This window comes from Megalops cyprinoides, chromosome 21 (genome assembly GCF_013368585.1).
Source record: "Megalops cyprinoides isolate fMegCyp1 chromosome 21, fMegCyp1.pri, whole genome shotgun sequence".
Taxonomy (NCBI): Eukaryota; Metazoa; Chordata; class Actinopteri; order Elopiformes; family Megalopidae; genus Megalops; species Megalops cyprinoides.
Window position 1 is genome coordinate 25048108 of NC_050603.1, and position 17075 is coordinate 25065182.

The 17075-nt window shown below is 47.8% G+C and overlaps 1 protein-coding gene across 1 annotated transcript in view; it reads left to right on the top strand.

Annotated features, from left to right (window-relative positions):
- ext1b (exostosin glycosyltransferase 1b) overlaps window positions 1-17075 on the top strand; it is an 87266-nt gene that overhangs the window by 57926 nt on the left and 12265 nt on the right. Inside the window, exons 2-3 of the mRNA XM_036515955.1 lie at window positions 13679-13772; window positions 16297-16404. Coding sequence (XP_036371848.1) covers window positions 13679-13772; window positions 16297-16404 — 202 coding nt within the window. The remainder of the gene's footprint in view (window positions 1-13678; window positions 13773-16296; window positions 16405-17075) is intronic.

Sequence of the window (17075 nt, forward strand, 5' to 3'; positions counted from 1 at the left end):
TTGGGAGGACTGCATGCAAACTGCTCATGTTTGCCTTTTTGGAGAGGTTCCCACAGCGGGAGAGACTTGCGGGGGTTTGTCCTGACAGGCCTCTGTCTGACATGGGAGCGCTGCTCGCAGCGGGAAGCAGATGGCTGAGGTCGATGCGGCTCTCCACCCGGCGTTGAGCGTGACATCCCGCACGCCCTTTCTCCGTCCCCACAGACAGTGGGGGTGGTGATAATTGAGCCGGCAAACAGTGATGCCGCCGTCTGACCCAGGGGGGCGGCAGCGGGGACCAGGCCTCCTGTCTGCTCCCATCGCGGAAGGGAGCCCATTAGAAGCCGTCACGGTAACCGCCTCTCACAAGCAGCCACCCCGCGGGCCCGTGACACCTACGCTGTACAGGCCAGTGACATCACTGCCGTCTCTGTAACAAAGCTGGAAAAATTCTCCAGTTATTTTTTCGTTTACCTCTAATGTAATACCTGCCGTCGTTATCCATCCACTAAGCACAGGCTCTGTGAATGGACTCATTAATCTAGCGCACGCTCAGAGCTTGGAAGGTGATACCACAGCCTCATGCATCTACAGGCAGGAGAACATTGTGCAGTCAGTCATTTGCATGGAATGTGCCGTTTCAGTCCATGCACGTTGCTAGGAGACCACTTGGTCTTTTATATTTGTCTTAACGTTCTGCATTCTTTAGTTTTTTTTTCTTAGACTTTTTTGTGCTCTTGACTCTAATTAGTTCATCTCAGGAAGTTGAGAAAGCACTGATAGTCACATTTTTATCCACTTATAAATAGATTTCCCTCATCCACTTGCCCCCCACCCCCCACCCCCACCACTACCCATGGTACTGTTCCCATCCAAGCCAGACTTTAATGAAGACTTCAATCAACTCGAAGAAATGCATTCCTTTAATTGAAAACACATGCTCACAGGTCCTAAAGCAGGCGATGTGTTTTCACTTCGCCGTTTAAATGTGGTAATACCGTGATCATCCTCCGTGTCTGAGTGTTAAACATGGATCAGTGTTCAGACTATGTCCATATCGTGTTTCCTGTATCATTGTCATTTTATGTGTAAGATGGCAGGGCCTCCATTGTCATGCCCCAAAATCTCAATCTGATCCCAAGACATGACAGAAGATCTAGAGGAGCAATACTGAAAGTCATCACAGGAGATCTCAGCAGCGTTTTAGAGGAGAGATGTGAGACGCCATCACAGGAGATCTCAGTGGAGTTTTAGAGGAGCAGTACTGAGACGCTACCAGGAGATATTAGTGGAGCAGTGAGGTTCTCAGAAGGGCAGCATGCAGGAATGGCACAGTGATTAATGCTGCCCTTCAGTGAGCATTCATTAGGCCTAATTTCCTGTCAGGTCTGGTGGTCAAAAGTCCTTTCGGGGGCCATCTGTTCCAGTAGCTCCCCTGTTTATATACAGGGACACATTGTGAGTGTATGCAGCCACAGAACAGTCTCACATATCTTCAGTGTATTTGCTTGCCCACTCTAGACAGTGCAGAGGTGAGGGGTAGGCTGTGCAGTGGTGGGCCTGGCAGTTTGATGCCGGCACTGTGTTTGTGTTTGGTCTTTGTAGAGGGGTGTCATCTCCACAACTACATGGGCACAGCTGTCCAGTGACCTGCAGTCTCCCCTGGCTCTCCCTGTACTGGAACAGCTCATTCTGAAGGGGGTTTCAGCTGTTCCCACATCAGAGACATCACCAGCTTGTGAAGAAGAGGGGATGGGGGAGAATTCATGAAAGGCTTCTCGTTTGTTTTCAGGACGTCCCGTGGTTGGCAATCGCCGATGACGAGAATGCCTTTCTAATGAAACCATCTCAGATTTTCTCTCTCACTTCCTTGCTGGTTCACAGGTCAAAATTTAAAGTTGGAAAATCAGTTTTGATCCCTTTAGGCAAAACTAGGCTTAGCACAAAAAAACTCAGTTCAACCATTACTTCAGTGAACTCTTGTAAGGGATATGAAAACCATTGAGAAAATCTGAGAGGGTCACACCAGAGTACGACTTGACTTCACACCAAACAACACTGACGCTTATTCAACACTCTTAACCCTTTCGTGCGTACAGTCACACCGGTGTGATTAGCTGTTTAGCGCGTACGGTCAAACGGGTGTGATTAGAACACTAGATTGGAAAAATTCTAGCTAATGTTAGCTTTGAGGAAACCGCAATTTACCGTTAAAAAGTATAGCAAATGCGGCGATGAAAACTATGAGAAGCTTAATAAAGCTAATGAAAACATAACATGTAACACGCGTGCTACATAGCATAAATTAAGTCACGTGCGAAAGGGTTAATTCAGCATCCACAATTGGATTGGCCGGGCAGTTTACTAAACACGTCCATGAATTTGCTTTCTGCTAAGGACCTCTGAAAGGGACCCAGTGAACACAATTCAAACACAATTCAAGCTCGGAGCCCGTCTGTGGTCGCTGTCATATGGTTGGCCAGACCCACCCTCCTCTTACTATTTTCTCAGCCCGTGTTGCATCAGGTCAACCAGCCGAAAGGGGCGGGGCGGTATCGGATATCGGGTCTTGGATCTCATGCTGTTCTTCTGGCAGCATCAAAGGTCCCCTCAGAATCCTCACCGGACATAATCCTTGCTGTGAAAGTATGTAGGCGGGTCTTGGGCGGGTCGGGTATCAAACCGCTATGTCTCGGAGCCAAATGACCTCGCTGAACCGCGAGCAGTGGGTCCTTAGATTGTACAAAGCCGGGGAGAGAACCCTTCAACTCCATCACATCACGGGACATAAAGAGGGGACGTGTCAGGTCGCCACTCACCACTGAGCAGGGCTAGTGCCCGATAGGCTGGCACTCCATAGCTGTGAGACACATGCCAGCAAATACAAATGTCATTCAGACTGAACTCAATTTAAGCTGTGGTTTTTCTTGCTGTGTGAAGGCTTTCAAAGGTTTGTGTCAATACAGTTTACTTATAATCATTTGACTGTAAATCCCCTTCAGCAGGAGAGAGTTCAACCTAGCCTCTTTTTCCCTCTGATGTTTGATTCACGAATAATCCATCCAGCATTAACTACTTCATGTTGTCTTTATTATCTCTTGATTTATTTTATGTGATTGGTCCTTGACCATTCAGCTGAGGCATTGGTCTGCACTATTGAAACAAGTCTGAATTCAGATGGTAGTCTGGGACAATAAAGGAATGGCATATTAGAGTTGTATGTTTGAGACATTAAAGGCTTTTTTGTGCAGAATTAAATGGAAATACTGTGTACATAGGTGGCATAAAGAAAGACAAAGCAAAGTCTCCATCTGTAGTGTTACTTGATGATAATTGTAAATTGAAAATCGCTGTTTGTACCAGGGGAGAGGTTTGGAGCAGTATGGGTGTCCAGGGTCCAAACGTCTCCCCTTAATCTCAGGAGCCCTGTCTGAGAGCAAATGGCTATCAAGTCACGAGAAATGAATGACCAAAAAGGCATAGGCCCCACAAACTCAACGTCGCAGGCCTACCTTTGCCAAATGGGTCTGGAGATTACTGAGGCCGCCCTTCTGGCATTGCATGATGCAAAAGGAGGGAAAAGGAACTAATTATCTGCCTCTCAATGGGGGGTCTGGTAACACAGCGGAACAGTGGTGAGAAATGCATAAAAAGCACACCAGTCATCCTCCGTCTCCTGTCATGTGTGACCCCCCCTCCGCTTCAGCAGGCTGCCAGTCCTGCTAGACCAGAGTGCTGTGCACTAATGCATCTGATGACACTGGCAGTCTAATAACCCAGCTCAGCAGGGAGCGGGGCTTAAATCTTAATTGTGTGCCAACTTTTCAGGGCCCGTTTATTTATATATTTATTTATTTATTTAGCAATATTTATTTCATTCATTTGTGCCATCACCGTAGTGCATATGGCGCGGTTACGGGGGCTTTACCCGTAAGAGTGAATAAATTAGAATATGTTTGCAAATAAATTACTTAATTTGTTTTTTTTTCCCCCCTCCCCCTTCAGTCGTCTCGTGGGGGACCCTGCCGAGGCAGATGGATCCCGAAACTGTGTTCGCGGGATCACCATGGTATCTGTTCCCTGTGGAAATACGCTTTTGCTGCAAAGTTTCCACTGCATGCTTTTAGAGTTGCTGCTCTTCTCCCCACAGCACCCTGTCAGTCCACTGCCATCGCTCTATACTGAGGCGCATGGCACATTTAGGATCTGAACATGCCGGCCGTCATCCCCCTGTGAAGGATGAGCCTGTCGCCCGTTACTGAGTGCCGGCTTGTTCAGCCAAGGGTCACAGCCTGGTTAATTAATCTGTACGTGGATGTTGCCTTGACCGCAACAGACTGAAAAATGCCTTGCACTGTATGTTCTGGACTTTATGTTGTGAATGTGAGGGTGATGGGATCTGAGCTGGAATACACATGCTGATTCGAAGAAGACTAGGACCCAGAATGGACAGTGTGTTGAAAATTAGAGAACTCATTGACCGCAGTAGGATAAGTACAGACAGTGATGGTCTGCGTGGCATTTAAATGAGTGGAATAAAAACCACTCTTAACCCTCAAATTGGAAGCAGGTCATGCAGTGGGGTGCCAGAAGGAGAGCTGAGGTAGAGATGGAGTTCGGGGTCAGTTCCATTTCAATTCAGTCAGTTCACAAAATGAATTGAAATTCATCTTCAAAGAAAACAGAGGGTGATTTTCAATTTGTGGATGGGATTTTAGTCCATTTGACCAAATTGACTGAATTGAAATGGAATTGGCCCCAGCTCTGTGTAGGGGCCAGGGAATGTGGCTCCAGTTTTTGAATCATGCAGTGACAGGAAATGAGAGAAATATTGGATATATAGCCAATGAGCTGTTCGTTTAGCTATGTGTCATTACATTCAACCATCCAACCAGAGACAAGAGAGAGGGGAATGTCATGCCCACAGAGCTAATTAAAAGGATGTTTTTACTTCTATGAAATTGATGTTTTCACATAAAATGCTAAGTTTTGCATATTTAATTGGCAGAGTGCCCCTGAGAGGTTATTTTCCATTGGCTTTTGTAGTCACTTTTAAACATAATGAATAAAAAGACGTAATTTGCAGTGGCTCAAGATGGGGCTTCTTGTGCATCACTATGGCACTATGGCAGCAATTGGCAAGACAAGCAGGAGATGACAGCAGGAGTTTAGCTGTGCTGAGTATGTGTGTGTATCAGTATGTTGGATGTGTGTGTGTTTGTGCTCTGTGTGTGTGGGATTAGGTCGCTGTGACTATGGTTTCATCAACGGTGCCCATTTTTCATCTTGGTATGGGTCACAGGGAGAAAACAGAATGTTCATGCTGTAAATCCAACAGCCCTTCCCTTACGTTGGAAATGACAAATCAGTAAAAGTTATAAGAGACAGACAAGTCCTGTCATGTCTCTCTCTCTCACACACACACCAATACCAATACGTACACACGAACACAAATACATACACAAAGGCACACACATTAATGTGTGTGTGTGTACATGTACACACACATAACACTATGTGCGTACACACACTCCAAAATGCACACACACTGCTATCCCATCCTGACAACCATCTGGAAATGGAGAGGATAATGTAGGTAGTGCTGCATCTATTTATCCATATTGCAGATTGCCGGTGAACTCCGGTCTGGAGTGGCTCTTGACTGATCTGCAATACGAGGTGCTGGATCAGGAGGGTAGCGCAAGTGCTATATCATACCACAGAGTCTTTTTCTAGTGCCTTGCAATGTTACACCAATGAGCTTCACCCCAAGGCTTCTAATTACAATTTATAGACCGCTAAACTAAACCGTAAAAACGTGAGGTTTCTCCTTCTGTGTTTGGGCTACTGGATGTGAAAAGAATATGCTGCGGGTTAATACCGAAGCCACTGAATTTCGTTTCCAAGAAATAAATGTAGTGATAATTAATTACTATGGGTCACGGGGAAGGCAAAAATCAATTTTCTTAGTTTCTGCTTTCAAATAGAGAGGGGAGCGGGAAATGGTCCCAAAACAATTTTGACCGTACTGTGACTGGACGGCCTTCCAGCCCATCTCCGAGCACGGAGGCGGTTTGGATCGGGTAGCGGTCGGACCGACGCGTCTGTTTGTTGTCGCCTTCCCCGAACCAGACAGCGTTTGACTTACTGCCGCGCCGCCTTAAATCGGTGTAATCCCATCTAAAAAGTGAGAAGACAGTCATGCGGAACCGGTCGCGGTAAATCAGCATTTCCACAAGTGATCTCCTGGTACTACTGCCTTTTTTATTTCATTTTTGATGAAGCGTTTAAGTTATTGTAGTTGACAAGGAAATTGGAGGTGAAATGCTGGAGGCAGGTATGACTCAACGTTATTGCCTCTTCTCTCAAGCCCTTTTTCTTTTTTACATATGCAAGCGTTCACCGCTGCGTTGACTATTAACTGCGCCGTATGGTGTCTTAAATATCACTATTGCCATGGTGACCTGCTTTCCTCCAAGATCCCTGCAGTGTAGCGAACAAACGCACTCATAATTAGAGGGGAGTGTGGATTGAAGCAAATCAGCAAAAGTTGATCTTAATCGCTAGGGCATGAAATGATTACCAAAAAGAGTACTAAGAAGCCGCGAGGAACTGAAATTGAGGATGTATCACTTTTATCAGTGCTAACCACACATATAAGCGAGTTGTGGTTTTGGCATTTAATTTTGTCTGGGTGTATGAAAATGGTGCATGATGAAGAGCCCCACCATCACGCCGATTAGTATTTCCTGTTTTGGGTAATTGTCATTTCCACCACATGCCTGTCTCAGCAGTTTATTCCAGTGACGCTGTCGAGTGAACGCAAGTTACGCTCAACTGCCAATTATGACGGAGCGCTCATTTGCGGGTCTCCGCATGTGCAGTACAAAACACTTCATATAATGTAATACACTGATGTTTTCCTTCTGAGTTACTTGTGGAATGGGCGCAAAACTCATTAGCAGCGCCCACTGGTGGAGGGGCTGTGCAATATTCAGAGCTGAGTGCAAACTGTGACCCAAAGGGCTGCCTCCCAGCACATTCCTCATTAAAAGGTGCTTTTAACTGGGATTAGAAAAAGTCGTCTTCCATCATACCGGCAACTTTTTCCCCCTTACACACCCTCCTGGTGGCATTCAATTTCTATCCAATCCCTTGGCCAGTGCTACTCTACAGCAGAAATCCATCACTAGGCTCATGGACTAACCTGAGCAGGCCTAGTGAGTTGATACTGTCATTTGTCTTGGTCTTTTCAACTCCACTCTTCCTTGTGTCTTTAATACATCACAGATTGATGATCTCATAGGGCGGGGGGGGTTTCATAGTCCATTCACCAGCAAGGTGATTTTACTAACTTTTCAGCATATGACAATACAAATTGTAAAATGACATATCAATTTTACAATTTGTATTGTCATAGGCTAAAAATTTTATAAAATCACCTTGCTGGTGAATGGCGTTTCCTTTTCTGTTGCTGTTGAATTGGCGGAAATGTCCTGAATGAAACTGCAGCTGTGTTGCAGGATGAGAGTGTAGGGAAGGAAGGCAGAATTGGCTCTAGCCTGAGTGAGGCCCTGGGGAATTCCATATTGGATGTTCAGGGGTGGAGGGTTGGGGGGGAGGGGGGGGGGTGATGGAGTTAGCAGGGCATTTAGAGAAAAACAAAAAGAAGACACAAGGGGGACTTTTTAAAAACACTGATATATTTTTTTGATTCCCTATGAAGTGCAGACTGCTTACAATTAAGCCCCTCCAAATGGAAGTGCTTCTCAGGGGGTTGCCATGGAGACTGTGTTTAAAGCTGCCAGGAGGTCTGGTTGAGCAAGGTCACCTGATCAGTTCGAACCTTCTACACACACACTTCAGTGTCTTGTTGCTATGTGCTGAGGTGTACCTGCGGTCTTCCCCTCCGTTTTAGGAAAGGGTTTAGGGTTTTCAGTTTTTATATTATTTTATAGTCATGTGTGTTTTAGGCCAACTCAAAATGTTCTACCCAAGAACAGGAAGTCTAAACCAATTGCATTAGGGCCCTTAGTCATAAGTGCCACAGTTGTTAACAAAAGCTGTTTTCCTATAGACAAATTCCAGTGCCTGATTGTTCTGGTGATGTGTGTTTGCTGGCATTTGTAGTGATATGTGATTTGTAGTGATATGGCTCTGATTACAATTTAAGAGCTGAATTTAAGAAAGTAGCTTATTACTATTTGAAATTTGCATTTCTTAAATATTAAAATTTTTCCCCCCAATAATACCATATGACAGCACTGTTCATGGCAATATCATGGCTTTTGCAGACAGTGAAATTTGAGGGAATCATGAAGTCTAATGCCAGTAGACATGTAGGTACAGAACACAGATGGCGCGCACTGGTTTCTGTCTATTCATCATTAAATCTCTTTACCAAGGGCTTTTATTCCACTGCGATTGTAATATCACTTTGTGTGCATTGTGTTTATTGAAGGTTAAGCTGTTTGCCCCATGCCGTTAATTGCATTTGCCTGTATAAAGGCAGCATTATAGTGCAATGGTTACAGAGCTCAGAGTTCAGAGTTAGTCAAAAGTTAAGGTTTGGCTCCCAGTTCAGGCCCCACTGTTGTTCACTTCAGCAACACAGTTAATCTGAACTGTTTATCTAATAGAAATCCATTGGTGTAAGTGGATAATATGTCAACTGTCACCCCTGTTAGCATCTGCTGAGAAATTTTATTAGAATTTGTATTTGATCCCCCTCCCAAACACACACACACACACGCACACAAATGCACGAATACGCATACACACATACAGAGCACACTTCATTCCAGTGCTAATTAACCAGGGTATTCACTCCACAGTATCTACTGTACTTTGCCCTTGAGCTCCTCGCTCAACAATGGCTTTGTTGGGCATCTCAAGGTCAGTGGGATGATGGTGTCATTCTTTCAGAATGTTAAAAGAAGAAGGCAGGAAAAACGAGGGAACGCAGAAAATGGAAGAAAGATGTCTCCCAGGCCTGACTTACAGAATAATTACCTCTCCCTCTCACAGCTATGGGTCTCTGTGGGGTTCCAGGGGGACGCGTGTGAGTGCTGAAATCAAATACAGCTTGGCTTTTTTTGCCCCCACGTGGCACGAGTCCTGGCAGGACATAGAGAAGGCTTTTTCTTACATGGGATATTGAACAAAATTTATTTTATTTGTTCCATGTGTTAGTCAGAAAGCTTGAGTGAGGAAGTAAGGAAGGCAGGAAGACTAGTTTTTTTTACACATGACTCATGGGAGAAATCTCCATTTTCCAAAGCTCAAGGAAGGAAATTGAGGATTTAAACCCTGGTCCTCGGACTAGCCCTAGGTGAGTACAGTCACCTCCAAAGAGTAAATTAGTAAAAGTAACATGCACACATTCAAAGAATTTTGTAGGTGCTGGGTGATGTGAAAAACATAGGAATAGATGAGAACCAACACACAGCTGTATTGTTCCCCAGAACAGAGCTAAATGAAAACCAAGAGACCTGACAGGACTATTCAACTTTCCTCCATAGTGTTGATATTTGGTCCCTCTGAGACCAAGACCCACATGCAAACTGAATAGGCAAAACAAGGTAGATTCATTTCACCTCAAGTTTGCAAAAGATTGGGAACATACAGGGAAATGGCTGGCTGGCGGTGGGTGGGGTTTACCCACCAGAGTGTCTCCAAGTCACTGCCTTTTGCATGCATGTATGGACAGTAATGCTGATAGTAAGCAGATACATTGTAGATACACTGTAGCCACAATGGGGGGGGGGGTCATCTCCCAGTCAGAGCTTGTGCCATCTCACATTGGCAAGAGTGAATGGATACAGTTGGGATTTATTAAAGAGCACCCCCCACTCTTTTTTGCCTTGTAGTTGTATATATCATAATATCCTCTGTCTCCTGCTTTTAAGGTCACCTTTTTCTCTCTCTCTCTCTGCCTCCCCACACCAACCTTTGCAACTTGTCATGCAGTGCCTCTAATATTGTTGACTCTGTATTGTTTTTCGTTTGTGTTGTATTGTACCTCACTTGTAAGTCGCTTTGGATAAAAGCGTCTGCCAAATGAATAAATGTAAATGTAGGTACGTCTCTTGTGCGGTGTTGGCAGGGAGAAGATGGAGTGGCGAATAAGGAAAGACTCACAGGTGCAGCCAGTTGCAGCCGCGCGGTTCCTCTGAGATGGAGATGAGACACGTCTCATGGGATTTCTCCTAGATTTTTTCCCACACTGGCAAACACCACATTGTAGCTGACTGAACCAGATAGGTGTTTTTCTTTGTTAAAGCTAATCTGTTTTTGTTGTTACATTTTTAGAATTGGACGAATTGGGAAGCACACTTTCATTTCAGACCAGTTCATTATTTTCCTAATATCAAGAGCACTGTGTGGACCGCTCGGCCCGTGTGGATCAGCTGGCCCGCGTGTATCAAGTGACCTGCCATTCAGCCTGCTGGGAGCTCCTTAGTAGAGAAGCAGAAATGGAGAACATTGCGCTGCTCCTCTGATTCCTCATCACAGTGGGCTGAGGCGGGAAGGCTATGGCACTAGGAGGGAGACGACAAATCAGGAATTCCAAGCAGCTCCTTAATCTGTACACCTATTGAAATCTGGGCGGGGGAGAGAGAGAGAGAGAGAGAGAGAGTGACGGGTGGGGGTCGGAAGCTGTGGGGATCTGCATTTGAGGTACACATACAGCCCCTTACCTGGCAGCTGCCAAAACGAAAAATGAGTCTCTCCAGCACGGGGCGAGCATCCCTCCAGTTTGAAAGATGCGGCACAGATTGTCCTGGGTAATGCTTATTTAAGAGGCAAGCGCCATCAGTGTCCGGCTCCAGCACAGATGCTCCACTAACACGTTTATTCATATTCCAGAGCACGAGTGCTGAGATTGAATTCAGAAGGATGCAGCTGCCGGGGGGGGGGGGGAGTGGGAGCGGGAGCGTCGTTCTTCATGGGAAAGAGCCTGGAGACGCGTCAGTTTAATCTCAATAGCCATGCGGCAGAATGTCAGCGGCTGATTACGCAGCTGCTCAGCGCCTCGCGTGACCATATGTACTGATAACGCTGTGGTGGCAGGCGGGCACACTGCGAGCATGTTCCCTCCGCTCCCGGGCCCCGTGGTTACACACCGCCGTGGCACGCCCCCGTCGGCCGTGAGGACGGGAGTGGTTGGTCACTGGGGAGTAGAGCACGGATGGGTTGGGTATCTGTAGAGTCACTGAGTTCAGTGTGGACCACATTTAGTAAGACTTTACTCATTTGCAGATTTTACTCAATGCAGAAGGTAAGGCGTTAAAAACTAAATCAAGATGGAGTTTCTTCACTTTTTTTGAAATGATCACACACATTCATCTGAACTTTTCAGTTAGGCAGGCAAGAGTAAGTGAGAGCGGGGTTCACTCTGTCGGTGTCAGAGCCCCATGTCTGATGGAAACGCACCCAGAGAATGGCTTGTGATCTCTGGGAACTGTCGCAGAATGACAGGCAGGCAGACAGAATGTTTTCTGACCAGCTAACAAGGCAGGCCAGAGGTCACCGGTCCTGATGAATTCGATATAACAACATGGCCCCAGCTGCTTTCACATGGAGTGCAGTACAGCTCAGTGGAAAAGCAGGAGAGCAGAGATTGGACTGCGTGTGTGTGTGTGTGAAGAGAGGTTGCCGCTCTGTGGGAGAATCGCTACCAAGGGACACAGATGTCTTGGATGATAGGTGGTAGAGAAGGGAACGGGCCACAGTGTTCTGCCCGTCCTGAACAGATCACTCTTTGCTCTGTGTGACTGTTGCTATCGACCGCACCCCGACGTAGGGCTATGCGATATGACGATATATATCGTGTGATAATAGAAAAACGTCTATTGTTTCATATTATGCTCCATCGTTTCGTTGTGTCACAAATCACTCATGCAGGAAATTTGCATGAAGGCAAAACAACATGGAGGAGAGTGAACGTGACACAGAACTATAGTTGAAAAGTGTTTTCTGTTTACCTTTTTATATTTTATACATTAATATTTTAGATTTTGTTACATGCTTAACCCTTTCACACGTAACTTATTTTTATGCTATGTAGCCCGTGTGTTACTTTACATGGTTCGTTATGTTTTCATTAGCGTTATTAAGCTTCTCATAGTTTTCAGTTAGCATTTGCTATATTTTTTAAACGTTAAATCACTGTTTCCTCAAAGCTAAAATTAGCTAGCTTAGGAGCTTCCTTTCACTCTGTCATTATGCCCCCCAGGTCAGCACGCTCTCTTTTTGTGTTTCCCCTCAACACCCCATGGGTCTGCAGTCAGCCTTAATTAGCACTAGGCCCACTTGCGTTTCACCCCAGGAGGGGGCGCACAGATGGACAGCACGGGGGGTGGGGGTGGGGGTGGGGGGGTTAGCAGCAGCTCCCACTCTGAGATATTTGGCCTTTCTCCTCATCGCTGGGCATGTCCCGGCTGTTAGCTCGATCGCAGCCAGCTGTTAGCTCAGCCAGTAAGGAAACAGGGCCCTTGCGCTAGACTGCAGATTCGGTCAGGAACGTGGTGTCTCTCTCTTCCCCTCGCCAGAATGGCACGCCGTCGCCTGACCTTTTCCGCAGCCAGAGGGAGCGGCAGAAAAGGGTGACAGCGACTGTTGCCGTTAAAACTCTGACGTCAGTTACCGGAGTCATGATAGGCAGGACGTGCGATTTGTGAATGGATCACACTGAATGTGGTGAAAGTTCTAATGATATGTGTGTGTGTGTGTGTGGGGGGGGGGGGGGGGGGGGGAAGAAGAGTGTGATACTTCTCTGCACATGCACCACTGAGCTTGTGTCTGGTCCTCGGGCCCCCCTAGGACGCCCCTGATGGTGCAGAGCTCACTGGTCACCTTGTCCCTTCTCTGTGTTCCTGGGACACTTGACAAGAAGTTCAAGGCTTAGGTCAGAAAAGGCAGAAATCATATGGAGCGCTGTAGCATGCCTCTGTGGTGCGTGTGTGGGTGTGTGTGGGTTTAGGTGTGGGTGTGCGTGTGCATGGCTGAGTCAGTGTGAATTTGTGTGCTTGTGCACATGCATGGCTTTGTTATTTGTGGGATAGGGAATCTGTGCGTGTGTGTGTGTGTGTGTGTGTGTGTGTGTGTGTGTGTGTGTGTGTGTCCCCAGCTGTAGACCCAAACTCCTCCCCTTCCCCCAGGGCAGTAGAATAGTCATATCCCTCAGAGCTCTAAGCACATGTGACATTGTGACACAGATGCAGCAGGCAGCCCTCATTTATTGCATGCCTGTCTTGTCTGTCTGTCTTTCTGTCTGCCTGTGTGCCTGCCAGCCAGCCTGCACCTCTTCTCTAACCTTGGCTTTATCAATTAGGACGCTCATGGCTCCTCGGAAGCAGGTGTCAGTTGTACCTCATTAGGCCCACAGGTTTGATCATTCTGCTCGGTGAGCAATTAGGCACACCTCGCTGGAGAGGCTGGGAGAGAGGTGGTAGAGAGGGGGGTGATGGGAATCAGAGAGGCGCGGGTAGAGAGGCCATGCAATTAAGCCAGCTGTCCACAGCTGCAGCCTGACTTGCAGCCTCAGGGCCCAAGGACCAGAGGGCTTTCATTCCCCTGCGAGGGGGAAGGGTCTCTCCACCCTCTCCCTCTGGGCGCTCAATGCTGGCCCCCTTGCTGGGTCTTTTGGGGGGGCCCCCACAGTCTGACCCCCTTTCCCCCTCTCCTCTCTCCTCAGGTTCGACTACAGAGAGATGCTGCACAACTCTACCTTCTGCCTGGTTCCTCGGGGCCGGCGGCTCGGCTCTTTCCGCTTCCTGGAGGCGCTGCAGGTATGTGTTGGGCATTACCGGGTCCCTGAGATCCCCACACAGCTCTGTTAGACATTACACGGCCACACGGAGAATAGCAAGCCCAGCAGACACACAGCCAGCTCTGCCTGATCCTTCATGCAAACTTTCCTGCATTCCTATTGCCTGAAGTAATGGCAGGTACATGAGCCAGCCCCATTTAAATGCTGGAAATGCTAATTTTGCACATGATAACTGATCAGAGGGCACCTGTCGGGTACCCACCTGCCAGTGAGGTCATGTCTGTGCACTGTACCTCTTTCTGTACTGTAGACTCTATTTCCTGCTCTGTATCTGCACTGATGCAGGAATGCACTCCAGGCGCTAGATTAAAAAGCAGAGTGATAATGATAGCACAATACAAATACACTGCATGCGCTTTTCATTTAGACATTAATCACCCACGCAGAATGAAGAAGGCAGATCAAACACACAGTCACAGGCACGTATCTTTGTTTACTCCTTCTGCGCGCACACACACACACACACACACACACACACACACACACACACACATACACACACACTCATTTTCTCTGTCACTCTTCCTCCTGAACACACACACACACACACACACACACACACAAATATACCTATAAGCAGAGGTTGGCAGGAAGCAAAGGAAAGTGCCCCCTGCTGCTCAGTCTGCCTCACCTCCCCCCAGTCAAAGCCCACACCCAGACTGTCCTCCACCTCCCTACCAATCAGAATTTACTCTCAGTCTCTCCTCCACTTCCCCACCAATCACACCCCACTCCGTGGCTCTCCTCCACTTCCCCATGAATCAGGAGCCACGTCATTCTCTGTCAATCCACAACGCTATCACAATCCACACACTGTAAAGGTGAACAAATCTGCGGCGTGTTGATGTTACTGCTTAGCAACAGGTGACAAGCCTGACAGATGTGTGGAAGTAAAGCTTCATTTCTCTCACTGTGTGAGAAAGCTTTGCAGAGCTGGCCTCTCTGCTGTGATGTTTGTCTTACGCAGTGTTCGACGCGCCTCTCCCAGCCCGAGTGCGTAATCAGGCCGGGCCCGGGGTGTGCTGTGTATGTGAGGCAGACGTTGGAGCTTGTCTCAGCAGGCAGACACTTCCCTCTTCACGCTCTCGCCTGTAAAGGTCATGCACGGGGACGCAAGCACACTTTGACAGGAGCAGACACGCGCATGCGCGTCTCCACAGGAACATTTTTGAGGAGCTTTCCTTTCCTTTATTTCTCTTCTTTCCTGAATCCTCCTTTTCGTGAAAGTAACAGAAATATGAAAAACAGAGTAGAAATGGAGGTTTTGTTGGGAAGGGGCATGGCTGTAATGCTGCAGGGGGAAAGTGGGGCAGAGCCCTGATTTGTTGCCAGGTTAACTTACCAGGCTTACCACACTTGCCCACAGAGAGAAAGGAAAACAGGAGTACACTCTCTGTGAGGGTCTGCAGCTTCCCTACACACACACACACACTCACGCACACACACACACTCACGCACACACACACACTCACGCACACACACACACTCACGCACACACGCACACACGCACACACGCACACACACACACATGTACACACATGTACAGACACACACACAAAGTGTAAGTGAAGTGTTAAGCCATTAGCTTTGAAGCCTTGGGGTTGGGTGTTCAGTCCTCTGACCTGGTTCTCACAGTGTGGGAAATGGCCATGGTTCCATTAAAAGGCCCTGCAGCTAGATAATGAGGTAGACGAGATGGTAATTACTCTTTCCACAGGGCAGTTTTACCTGTGCTGCCACTCCTAATGCCGTGCCTGTTTGGGCTTGTGGAGGCGCAGGTCAGAGGGGCAGACAGGAGTGGGCGTGTCTCAGGCAGGCCAGTAATTGACCGTTCAGGGAAGAATCCTGTGAGGAGGTGTGCACCCTGCAGTGATTTGGAACCCACTCAGGTCCCCACGGTGCCTGAGTTTCACACTTAGCTCCAGTGGAAGAGGAAGTCATTCGCAAACGTGAACACACGTGCAGCCTGTGCATGCTCCCTTCTCCTTCTCTGTCTCTATCTATCCCTCTCTCCCTCTTTCTTTCTCTTTCTTCTTTACTCACTCATTCCCTTCCTTTTTCTTCTCTTTTTCTCTCCCCCCCTCTCTTTCTCTCTCTCTCTCTCTCTGATCCATGCCAAGGCAGCATGTTGTCATTTCGCAAATCTCTTTCCTGATTGGCTGAGCCCATGAATTGGCTAGGGTTCAGATCACTGAAGTCAGCAGCAGAGTTTGTGGTAGGGAGGAGCTCCAGGTCTGTGCACTGGCCTACTTTCCTCTTCCTTATTCCCCTCCCTTATCCTCCTCTCTTCTGCCTCTCATCCCTCTGATTGCTCTCACAATGTCAGTACCTCAGGCACATGAAAGGGGGAGTGTGTGTGTGTGTGTTCTCTGTGTATGAGTGTGGACCATCTCATGCGTGTGTGCTTGCGTGAGTATTCACGCATATGTATTTGTGTGTAAGGTCCTTCTGTAACCTGTGCCGGCTGTGTTTCCCTTGCACAGGCTGCCTGTGTTCCTGTCATGCTGAGTAACGGCTGGGAGCTCCCCTTCTCCGAGGTCATCAACTGGAACACAGCCGCGGTGATCGGGGACGAGAGGCTGCTGCTGCAGGTACGAGACACCCCCCGCCCCACACACTTGTCCCCTGAGAATGCCAATCGATCTCCTCTCTCACAGAGAGCTGGTGCCCGAGCCCCACTCTCTCTGGTCCAACTGAAGAAATGTGCAGGAAATGAGTAATGGTCCCCCTCACTGTGTAAGACAATAACATCACACACGTTACCGAAATAGCAGAGTGTGTGCCCTTTTGGGCCAGGAGCTCTCCCCATTCGGCCTACTGTTCCCCCCCCCCACCACCTCGCCCCATTCCCCCTGCTGGCCCACCCTCCCGGCTCCGTTCCGTTCTCTGCTTTCCTGCTCAGAGGTAGGGGGGGACATGGGGACATTTTGCTGCCACTGGAGATGAGCTGTGGAAACGGCCCTGGCATCCTTCCCACCAATCACTGCCCATGACACCGTTGTTGCCTCTGAGAAAGCTCCGAGTGCTGACGACGCCCCCCCCCCCCCCCCCCACCAAGGACACACCGCTCGGCCAAACCGCATCCAGCTTCATCCATCCAGGTGTCCACGCGAGTCCTAAGCTAGGGGGATTTTTTTCCTCTCTTTTTGCCAATTTGCCAAATTTGTCTCCTTTCCCCCTTTGTAAAGTACTTGTAAGAGTCAATGCAGCATGGTTGACATGTGCAACCAGCTGATTGGACGAGAATGTTGGATGGTGCAGG